The sequence below is a fragment of the Alligator sinensis genome, unplaced genomic scaffold (genome assembly GCF_000455745.1).
Source record: "Alligator sinensis unplaced genomic scaffold, ASM45574v1 scaffold1590_1, whole genome shotgun sequence".
Taxonomy (NCBI): Eukaryota; Metazoa; Chordata; order Crocodylia; family Alligatoridae; genus Alligator; species Alligator sinensis.
Window position 1 is genome coordinate 11,820 of NW_005843414.1, and position 11,830 is coordinate 23,649.

At 43.1% G+C, this 11,830-nt stretch overlaps 1 protein-coding gene across 1 annotated transcript in view; it reads right to left on the reverse strand.

The window, feature by feature from the left end:
* LOC102367837 (inversin-like) overlaps window positions 1–11,830 on the reverse strand; it is a 108,822-nt gene that overhangs the window by 1,872 nt on the left and 95,120 nt on the right. The window contains exons 4-6 of the mRNA XM_006038624.2: window positions 9,487–9,660; window positions 8,053–8,220; window positions 3,880–4,060 (exon numbers count right to left, since the gene is read on the reverse strand). Coding sequence (XP_006038686.2) covers window positions 3,880–4,060; window positions 8,053–8,220; window positions 9,487–9,660 — 523 coding nt within the window. The remainder of the gene's footprint in view (window positions 1–3,879; window positions 4,061–8,052; window positions 8,221–9,486; window positions 9,661–11,830) is intronic.

The following is an 11,830-nucleotide window of genomic DNA, read 5'->3' on the forward strand; positions in this document are numbered from 1 at the left end:
GGTGGGGGGCTGGGGTGGGCTCTGCCAGCTCCGGGGAAGTGCTCTGCTCCCCGGCCCTGATGCGGAGCACTTCCCCGGAGCCGGCAGAGCCCATGCCAGGCTCCCACCCCACCTTGCCTAGGAGCTGACCTTCAGCTCCTCTGCTGGTGCGCGGCTTTGAAAAGGTTGTGCACGGCCACACTTTTAGTTGTGTGCGGCCGCACATGCGTGCACCTTAGAGGGAACCTTGGGCAGGGCAGATGTGACCCAGCCTGTGACAGCTCACCAAAACTCCTTATGTGGCCCATGGGCCCAAACAATTGCCCACCCCCGTCCTAGATCCTAAAACCTTTTTAAACATAAGAAAATGAAAAGCCTGAATAAATATCAAGACACTCAAAGAAAGTCATAAGATTTCAACTGGCCTATTGCAAGTTTTAAATGTATATCTGGTTAGTGGTGTTTTAATTCAACTCTGGTATTTCTCAAACAAATACAATCAATCTCAGATCTGATTTTTTCTGATTTGCAAACCTACTAGATAGGTGCAAGTGACCAATGCAAATTCTTTGGAGTGCCGTTTTCAAGGGCACTTCAAATGTCTGAACATTTTCCTTTAAAAATCATAGTTTTATTTAAATATGAAAGACTCTCTTCATAGATTGTTTATTGTACAGTTACACTAAATATATACTCTAATTGGAGTTGCAGTATTTCTTGATTTTTGCTTTGCAACTGTGATTCCTTTACTGACATCTCTGTGTGCAGCTTCCTAGAGGGTTAGAAGATTTAAAGTAGAGTGGGAATGTTTGAAACTTCTTCTTTTTCATGTGACACATAGTGTTTAATTTGCCCCCATTCTGAGTTGAGGACAGAAACTGTAAGGTCACATTTTAATACATTATATTGGTGATGAAATAAACCATGCTTTCTTATACTTAGACTGCATGTATTTATTTTATGCACATTTTAGTTTCTGCTTCGTGGATCTAGTTTTGTAACATAAAAAATAAAACTACACAAAATAATTTGTATGTGCAATTTTATAACATATATGGAGCCTTTGAAACTTTATTTAGAGGTGAGATCGAAAAATCAGCTGCAGCAGCACAAAAAAGAAAGTGAAAAGTCCATGTGCATTTTTTTCTGGCAGACCTTGGGTTCTTGGGAGGGGGTAATTTGAAATAAAGAACAGTTACTGCCCCCCTGAGACAAAGAGTACTCACTTCTCTGATAAGGCTGAGTAGCAGAATTTTGCAAGGTTTTATGAAAACAAGTAAAAAAAAGCGAGGCATGTTTGTGTTTGTTCCAATAGGTATCTGTATATGAGAAAGGGTCCAGGACATTAATTTTTGTTGTTGTTGTTGTTGTACCCATTCAAAAACAAAGTCATTCACTATATCCACAGGTTCACGCTTTCTGAATCCAAAAGCAAAAAATGTCTTTGGAAAAAGTTTTCATCATAATATTTAACCTTAAGGAAACAACTGACAATTTCAAAGTTCAGGGAAAAAAATTATTAAGCTCTGAACCACCCTTGGGAAGAAGGAAACACCAGCTCAAAAATCACATATATGCATTCTGTAGCTGGCCCGGATTAGCACAGCTCCACTGACTGTGATACCACTGTAATCTACAGAGACTATTTGTGATTTTAAAGGTTGCACAAAAGAGGAAAGGGGAAGTGAGAAGCCATTAGGCCTTGTTTAAGAAAGTCATTAGGCCTTGTTGAGAAGACCTATAAATATTCCTTCATTTCTAACCTCCTTTTTGGGGCAGATTATTGAAAGGATGCTGAGGAGATACCACCAGTTTCCTCTGCAGCCCATGGATTTCTTTCGTCCCTCTCAAAAGTTTTCAGCCATGATGTGGTACAGAGACGGCATTGATTTAATTGGCTAATGGTTTCCTCTTAGCAAAGGTCAAATGGCAAGTGTCCCTGCTGCTTCCTTTAGTGCTCTCAGCAGACTCTGATCAATGGATTTTGTTAAACACCAACCCTCGGTGTAGTGGCACTTAGAGATTTTGTCCTTTCCTCTTAGAGATCCAGGGGAGTGGTGTGTGGTGACTGTTCATCTTGTTCAAGAGCTCTTTCATACAGTTTTGCTCTTCAGGGTTCTATTCAGTTACCCCTCCTATTGAATGCTTATGTAGCCCTGCTTGCAGAGCGAGAGAGAGCGAGGAATTCTGAGCTGCATACCAATGAGATACAGATTATGCCTTTCTCATCCAATCTGTGTTGTATGAAGTCTTTACAAATGCCTGATTGAAAGAGCAGATAAAACTGGATGACTGGAGCAGATCTAGATTTGTCTAAGGCAGGGCTAGGCAATTATTTGGGCCACAGAGGGAGTTTTGAATGAGGTGTCATAGGTCACATCAGCACCCCCCGCCCCTCCCCATGAAACAACTCACCAAAACCCGCTATGTGGGACGGGGCCATGGGCAGGCCGGGAGCTGTGTTCAGGAGCAGGAGCGGTGAACTAGGTCAGGATCACAGGGCAGGGTCATGGGGCACTGACGGCACAGGGCCGGGGCCGAGGGCAGAGCTGCCATCTGTTGCTTGCATACCCCTCCAATAGGCGTGAGTTGCGCAGGCAGGAGCATGCAGGGAATAGATTTTCCCTGTCCTGGCCCTGTGCTGTCACCGCCCCAAGATCCAGCCAAGAGTCATGTGGGTAGAGCACTCTAATCGCATCCGCCTGGTGGAGTGCTCTGCCCATGCAGTTCCTGGCTGGTTTGCATTGAGACTCTGGGATCTTGGGGCAGGGTCTCCATGGAAACTGACCAGCGGGGAGCTCTGATCCCATCTGCCTGGAGGAGCACCCTGCTCGTGTGGCTCCCAGCCACTCTCAATGGAGACACTGGGATCTTGGGGTGGGGACAGCATGGGACCAGGGCAGAGCCCCAGTTCTGCAGGCAAAGACATGTGCTGAGCACATTGCAGCTTTGCCCCAGCCCCGCACTGTCACTGCCCCAAGATCCTGTTGTCTCTCCAGCCCTGCCCGCCTTTCCTGCTCCCAACTACTGCTCCATGTTGGCCCATTGCCATGGCAGACAGGCTGGGTGTCTGGGCAGTGGGGCAGCGGCAGCCAGAAGGAGCCACTGCCACAGCCAGGGCTAATTTGCACAGAGCACAGAGATACCTCTCCACAAAAGAGATTCCTGCCCAGAAGAGCATTCCATCTTTCCAGTCTTCTATGAAATACGAAACATCATAACCAGAAGGAAATATAATTCTACATCCTGCTTAGCTACAGACAACTTTGAGGTAAAAAGACTTTTCCAACTTTTCTCTGAGCCTAATCTGCACAAAATGAACTGTTCCAAACAGGAGACTACCATACCTGGAGGTCTCCTGTGAAATACGAATTTTCATTTCTACATAGGAGAACTTTTACAATTTTTACAATCTCCTATGCCTGATGAAGGGTGCCTATGCCCGAAAGCTTGCAAATGAGGGGACTGAGGGGACTGAGGGGACTGCTCATTCTGCTGTGTTAGCTATAAAATAGAAGTAAACTGAACACTGCATTGGCTTCCTTTACCTTTCAGGGTGTAAAACATATTATCTGTAACTATTTGATCTTAAAGCAGTGTCTGGATTGAGTTCTGGCTACATGAAGAACAGCCTCACCATCTATGCACTCATCTGGAGACAAGAATAGCTCACATGCTCTTATTAACGGTTCTTAGTTATGGTCTGTTGGTATAGGATATTTCAGTGGACGATCTCAGACTACAAAAACTGCTCCCTCGTTGATTTTCCAGAGCCTGAGTATAATTCTACAAAAATTAGTTAACATAATACCAGGCAGGAATTTAACAGTAACAGGAGACAGAATAAAAAAACAGGCAACAGTTCTTAAATAAATTTAAATTAATTGTTATTCAATTTACCCAGTAAAGCTGCCCAGTGAAGAGGTGTTCGAAATAGATTGTCATAAGATGTTACATTGCAGCCTTCGTAAGACGTCAAGACATCAACCACTGCCACATTCCCATCAGCCACAGCAAAATGAAGGGGAGTTCGTCCTTCATAGTCCTGCCAGTTCAGTAGAGACTCTGTAGGAGCAGCATCCTATTTAAAACAGAATCAGAAGCAACAAATAATTATATGAGCTTGAAAGAGAAACTAAAAACTTTCCATTGCTGGTGGAAAATGCCTTCTATTAGGTAAGAAATGAAGTGTCATCAATTCAATACAGAAGATAAACAAAACTACTTATAAATAACTAAGGTTCTTTAAAAGGTATTGTCCACAAAGGCATTCTCGTTTGTGGGTGTATTTCATGTCCTGGACTTCAACCAAAGATTTTTTTTTTTACTAGCAGTAGCTGGAGAGTGTGCTGTAACCCTGCCTTGCTCATATTCTTGCAATGAAGGAATAAAGGGCAGGGCACACTTCCTGCTTCTCAGTTTTCTCTCAACAGCAGAGCCCTCTATTTATCACTCTGAGCAAAAGGGGAAGAAGGCAGGAGGGATGAGAAAATGCATGCAAACAATCAGATAATTCCAGTTACTGATAAATAACTAGGTTCTCTCCTTCAAGTAATTGTGCACACACCATTCTCACTGGTGGGTAACTCCAAAGTTAGAGCACTTATACATGGAGATGGGCCATAAAGTCCCCCAGGTGAACAGAACGTAGCTGAGCACAGGTTGTCTTGGAGCCCAGCTAGGACAACTAGGGGGTTAACCTTTTAAAAAATTAGCTATGATTATATTTATTCAAGGCACTAAAATTTTAAGTGTGGAAAACACCCAGGAGAGCAGAAGTAAACTGCAAAGGTCCTACAATAATTAGGGCAATGGGGACTGTAAGCCAGCAAAAAGTTGTACAAATAAATGTCATGTCTTCTACGCATGAAGAATAAACAAGCAAATGGTCAAAGTATGGGGATCTTTGCTTGGATATGAACAATGTAAAATTATATTTGTCAAAAAGAATGTTGCAGAAATTAAGACACAGGATAGGAAGAAAATGCCCTACTTTAGAAATGTCATGCATGAAGAATCTGGAACATAATGGCATGCCTAGTTAAGGATTGAGATACAGGTCTGAATTGAAGATGACACCCAGCTGAGTCTGAGTGGAGAAGGAAGGTGATGTGGAAGGCTTACGGAGATTCAGAGTTTTATTTTAGTCAGGTTGAGCTTGAGCTAATGGTCAGACATCCATAAAATAGTGCCAGAGTGACAGATCAAAGTTTTAGTTGGGGCAGAAGACAGGTCAGGAATAGAGATATATTTGAGTCATCCAGAAAAAGATGGTAGCTGAATTTATGTTTGCCTATGAGATTATTCAGAGATAAAATTCATACAACATCACCTGTTATAAAAGACTCTTTAGGCTAAATCAGGTCTTCATTTAAACTTGTGCTACCCCATTGCCTTCATAACATATAATCATTTGTAATTTAAAAAGAAATTTGGTTGACTATGCACAATAATATAGCAACCATCTCATGCTCTCTTACCTATGGGAAGAGAAAAAAAATCAGTAAGAAGCTTATTTCTCCACTAGACTCAGAAAAAATGGCTCTGAACAAACACCAGGAACACATCAGCTGAGAAAGGTGACACTTAAATATAAAACATGGAAAGGTCAGGGACATTGTACTTCACAGAGAAGGTGAGCTATAAATGGAAGACTCACGTAAGCAAGAGCTACTCAGTACCTACTTTTCTCTATTCTTTACCAAAAACAGGCAACAAGAATATTAGCAAACACAATATAAACAAAAAAGGGAAAGGGCTGCAGTTCATGATAAGTAAAGAATGCGTCAGAAACCGTAACTAATTTGAGCCCCTTTAAATCATCAGGGCCTGACACATTTAACCCCAGTGTGCCAAAGGAAGGTACTGAAAAAATTTCAGAGCCACTGGCAATCCTATTTGTAAAGTCATGGATGTTGGGCCAAAGCCTAGAAAACTGGATAAGGACTGACATGGTGCCTTTTTAAGAAAAACTTAAAAAAGGAAAATGCAGGGAAGTGTTGATATAAGGTGAACCCATTGTGCAAGAGGTCATCAGCAGAGATCCTGGTTTTCTCTGTTTAAAAATCGCAAATTCTCTGATTTACAAACAATTGCAAATTCTCCAATTTGATCCCCTCAAAACCTGCGTTTTTCTGGGATTAAAATGAAACACCACTATATATATACGTATCGGTTGAACATAACGTTTTATTGATACTTACAATTTTATAACAATTTGGAAGCCTACCAGTGCCTCAATCACTATAATGAAATACATTCAAAATACCTATACATTATGGCATTTAATTTTGGGTATTTTTTCATGGAAAACCAGAGCTCCCCTGTCCCCTTTGCTCACCAGGATGCAGGTCCAGCTGCAGCTGGCCCACCCCCACCAGCTGCTTTGTGGCACTGAGCAGCCCTGATATGCTGGTGCCCTGCCTATGCCATTGCCCTTCACTCTGAAGCCACAGCTGCCCAGCCCTGCTAGTGCCCCTCACTCCAGATCCGCAGCCCCCTGGCCCAGCCGGTGCCCCTCACTCCTGACCCAAGGACCTCCATCCCTGCTGGTGCCCTTCACTCCCCATCCACAGCCACCTGGCCCTGCCAGGGCCCCTCACTCCTGACCCACAGCCCTCTGGCCCTGCTGGTGTCCCTCACTCCCCACCCACAGCCCCCTGCCCCACCAACCGTGCCAGAGTGGGACCCTAGCTGCCAGAGCTACAGGGCCAGAGATCCAGGTCTGCGGCTCCCTGACCTCACCAGCAGTGCCCAAACCCCAGCTGCCACCCATGGGAGGTGGCCGCTACTGCAGCCTGAGCAGAGCACAGAAACCAGCTCTCCCTCCCCAACAGGTGACACAGCTGGACTGGAGCCCATGGCAGCGGGGTCGGGGAGGGGGAGGAAGATGCAGGCTGGCCTTGCGGGCTCAGGACTCCCCATCCTCTCCTCTTAGGGCCTCCACAGGCCAGCAGGAGAGACCCAGTGTAGCAGGGCAGAGCAGGGTGGAAGGCTTGGTGCTGCCACTGGGAGCCCTACAATACCATGGCAAGGCACCCCCTGCTGGCCCGGCAGCAGCAGAGGGTACAACTCTATACCACTACCCCTACTGCTACCAGGCAGGCAGGGGGTACCTCACTATGGTGGTGCTGCTCTTGGCAGTGGCACCAAACTTCATGAGCCCATAGCAGCCAGACTACATCCGCCCCTGCACTGCACACAAATCTGGGGGACACGTGCTCTCCATGCCCCCCCAGGAGTACAGGCTGTGGTGGGGAGCCAGACCACTCCTCTACTGAATGAGCTGCCCACAGCTCTGTCCTGCTATCTGCCTGGGCCCCACGGCCACACATTCCCATCCTAGCCCCAAGCTCCAAGCACCACCCCAACTGGGCAGCACCCCCAGACCCAGCCCTGCCCAACCTCCCTCCCTCATTATGGGGGCCTCAATCCCTCCCCCCTTACACTTACCTACAGGGCGCTGTTCCCAGCAGCTGTGGGAGCTGTTCTCCATGCTGCCTGGCTGTCATGTGCTTGTGTGCACACACGTACAAGCACATAGGACCCCCTGCCTGACTTCCCTCCTCCCGCTCTTCGCAGCCCCTTGCAGGCTGGAACTCTGCCAGCCTGCAAAGGGAAACTTGCTGTTTCCTGTGTTTTTCTCCTTAAAATGAGAAAGTCCGCATTTTACTGTGTTTTCCGTGGCAAATAGAAAATCCGGATCCCTGGTCATCAGCACAAATAACATGCCTGAACATTTATAATGAGTTGATTTTACAGACACCAAAACATTTAGGGCCACACAAACCAAATTAATCATCATAATAATAGCATATCATGCTTTAGGTCATATATATATTATTCCCCGAGGTCCAAAAGGAATTCTCTTCAATCTTCAGTGTGACACAGCTAACTAGATATATTGTGAGATATATTCAGCATCTTATGAGACATTTGTTATTGCATTGACCAAATGAATCCAGCATTTAAAAGGTCAATTAAAGGATCCATCACATTTTATATTTCTATGTAACTAAAAATATCTGAATCACAGTACAAGAAAACAGATAAAAATAGAAGAAACTTTCTTACCAGAATACATCTGACTGTGTGAATTGCACTGGCATCCTTGTGATTAGCTGCCCAATGAAGTGGGATTTTGCCTTCAATATCAGGGATTCCAATATTAGAATCATGTCTTATGAGAAGTTTCACATGCTCTGGATTATTGTAGTAGGCACTCCAGTGCAGAGCAGTTTGCTAGAACACAGCATTCACAAATATTACTAACACATATGAGTACTAATAGTCTGTTTATATTTATCTGATTATATTTTTAAAAGCGCGTAGGTTTTTATTTGCACTATTATCACATGAACTTTTAGTGTATTATACATAATAGGTATCTGTGTAAAATGTACACTATAAGGGCTAATCGTATTCCTATTGATATTAGCTTCAATGGGAGTAGATTTTGACTCTACATAGCTTAAAAAGGTATAAATTGATCAAATGGGGGTGCTTCAGTTCTAAAAAGTATTAAGTACCAATATGGGTCATTTGCAATTATTACTTCAATACTGTCATTCACAGAAAAGAAAGAGTACATCATTCCCTTACAGCAATTCTTTGAGACACTGTGGTCAGGTATGGATCCCACTTTAGGGATAGAAGTGACTTGTATGTAAGAGCAAATTTTTCTGAAAAACAGCATCTAACATATAACACCACATTTTCAGCCTGTGGGATTGTTCTTCCCACATTACTTGAAGGGAAGAAATCATGTTGAGGCCTGTGAAATGATGAATAAATACAAACAGAGGAGTTGGTTCCAATGGCACACATCAATGGAAATGAATTTTCACAGCATGCTTTTCAAGGTCATACTGAACCTTTCCACTAGCTTATTTGAGGTGGTAAATGGAGGTTCACAAAGTTTTGATTTTCAGCGACTGACATAGATAACTCCAAGTCTGAGATATAAGATAATTCCTTGGTCCATAACATTTTCTCTTGATACCCCAACCTAGGTCAAAAAACTTCACAAGTTCCACTCGGTGGTGGCTTTGGATATCATAGACCACAAGGGTACTGTATTAGGGTAATGGGTGGGTGGCATACTCCATGATAATCAAAATAGATCTGTACCTGGCTGCACTCTTTTTGAGAAGTCCTACCAATCCTTAAACATGGGATGTCCACCAAAGGGAGGGCTTTTTTCTCTTTCAAGGGGACTTTTGCCATTTTCTACAGGGCAGCAAGCTTACATTCTGGACATAAAGCACAGGAATCCTTATCTACCCCTGGATAAAAGAATCAGCGCAGGATTCTTTTTAACATCTTTCCCTTGCCCCAGTGTCTGTTATAGAAGATAGCACAGGCTAACTTCCCTTTGACTAGATTTGAGGACTAATGTTGACCTTTCTAAAGGTGGTAACCCAAAATATGAGAAGATTCACATTTTTTTATTAATTGGTGATGCACTAAAATGCCACATGAGTTGTCAAAAGGTAAGAAATGTTTTACCTTATTTTTGTCCTGTGTATCCACTTCTCCTGGTGCCATGTATTTTAGCAACAAAGCTAAGCATTTTGGACTCTTGTGCTGGGTAGTTAAATGCAAAGGAGTCATTCCTTCTAAATCCTTCTTCATCCAGTTTGCTCTACGAGCCAGTAAAAGTTTCATGAAGCGATAATTTCCCTGGATAAAGAAAAATATAACAGTAAAAAACTATTCTACTTAAGCAGTCAAAGCAAAAGATGAAAATATTTAAAGACATTCATTGTTGTATTGAAGTGGCTCAAAGAAATAGGAACCATAAAGCTTGAAAACCTCCAGCAAAATATATATTCCTTTTCCATTCTTGATGCTTAACTTTGCTTTCTATTTGTTATTAGCTGGGCGTGTCTACACGAGACGCTATGTTGCTGTAGCAACATGCTACAGCAACACAGCATTGGTGAGCACAAACTGTGATGCTGCAGGTACGTTACCATAGCAACACGCTCCCGCGCTATAGCGCGTTGCCATGGCGACATAGTAGCCAAGAAAAACTGTGCGCTACTGGCACAATGCAGTACAGGCTATTACTGTGCCATCATTTAGTACTTCCAAAAGTACTAGTACTTCCAAAAGGAAGTACTAAATGATGGCACAGTAACAATGGTGCCATGGGGGCATGTGTAGACATGCCTGCTGAGTCTATAGCTAAATTACATTGTACACAAACTGGCCAATCACAGACATGAAGTGCTGCAATATTAGGGGCTGTAGATGTTCCTGATGGTGTCAAATGTCTTCTTTATAAAATATCTCATCCTTCTAGAAATAATAAGATATACTTAATAAGATAATGAAAGTATAACAAACTTAAGCAGTAGACAGTGACTTCTTTCCATGTTGAGGTTAACCTTATTTTCTTTGCAGTATCTTATTGTTTTGAACAGGTGTAATACGTATGATACTTTGTCATCCCCTCAGTTTAATGTTATTAAAAATAAACATGGATGAATCGAGGATTTTGAAAAGGGGGCTGCAGATAGTGTGGCACATCATTACATACAGAAGGCAGGGCAGATTTGTACCTGATACACTAACCAAAGGGTGTGTATGTGTGTGTATACACACACATACACACATGTACACATGCATATATACACACGTATACATTTATTGGAATGTGCACTAATTTGTTAGATTATATATCAAGTTTAAAAAACACAACAAACTAAGCAAAAACAGTCAAAAGATAGTGTTTCAATAGTTCCACAGTCATTATAGTTAAATGCACATCTCTAAACTTCATTGCTGAACAAGGAAAGATTTTTTTGAGCCTCCCTGCCTTTCTGACATCTGACACCTCCAGGGATGAGAACAGCCTTATCTGCACATCAAGGAACAACTCATACAAAGGACTCTCAGGGACCGTGGGGAACAGATAGCCAGCCTCAAAATTTCCCTGTGCAAAATGAAGTTTATTTTCTACCTGAGAGGATTTTTACAATCTTGGATTTGTCCTCAGCCTAGAGAAGGGCATGTGTGCCCGAAAGCTTGCAAAGAAAGATATTTTTTTGTGATTTCTTAGTTGATCTAATAAAAGGTATCACCTCTGGAGTTCTAGAGTTTTACATCTCTTATTCACATTCATAAAACAACATCTAGCCTTCTTGAGTGTCTTAATGCCTCCAATTCTTCACTGTCAGTCACTTGTACACCTGAGTTAATATTACCACATACGAGTTAAGGTTTTTGGCTAGAGCTAAAAACAGACTGCATAGCTGTGAAACAGAAGAATGGCATTACTAGGAATGGCTGACAAACAGTAAAACTGCAGAAGGAAGGATAGTTTGAATAGCAGAACAGCAAGACCATTAAAAAGGAGAGAGGATCATTGATACCTGTCATGAAGAGAGATTAGCAACATTTAATGGGCCATGAAGTCAACTGACTCCCTTACTGCTGCCTGGATAGAAACGCTACTCCCATGGCCAGACAGTAGGTTTTAAAGTTTGAGTGAAGCACGAATTAAAAGGTGGGTGCAACTGCACCCCCGCTCTCCTTTGATTACCCATTACCGTGAAGGAACTCCTTCGGTTACCGTGATTACCGTGAAGGAACTCATCCTCCTGCTCAATGCAAATAATTATGATGTCATAGGGATAACGGAGACCTGGTGGGACTCCACCCATGACTGGACCACGGGTATAGATGGCTATACCCTGTACAGGAGGGATCGTGTACAGAAAAGGGGCGGGGGTGTAGCTCTCTATGTTAAGGAAAGCTACATGTCCCTGCAAGCCAATATTGGCGACCAGGGTGGACGGCTGGAGACCCTCTGGGTTAAAATCCATGGGGAACATGGCACAGGGGA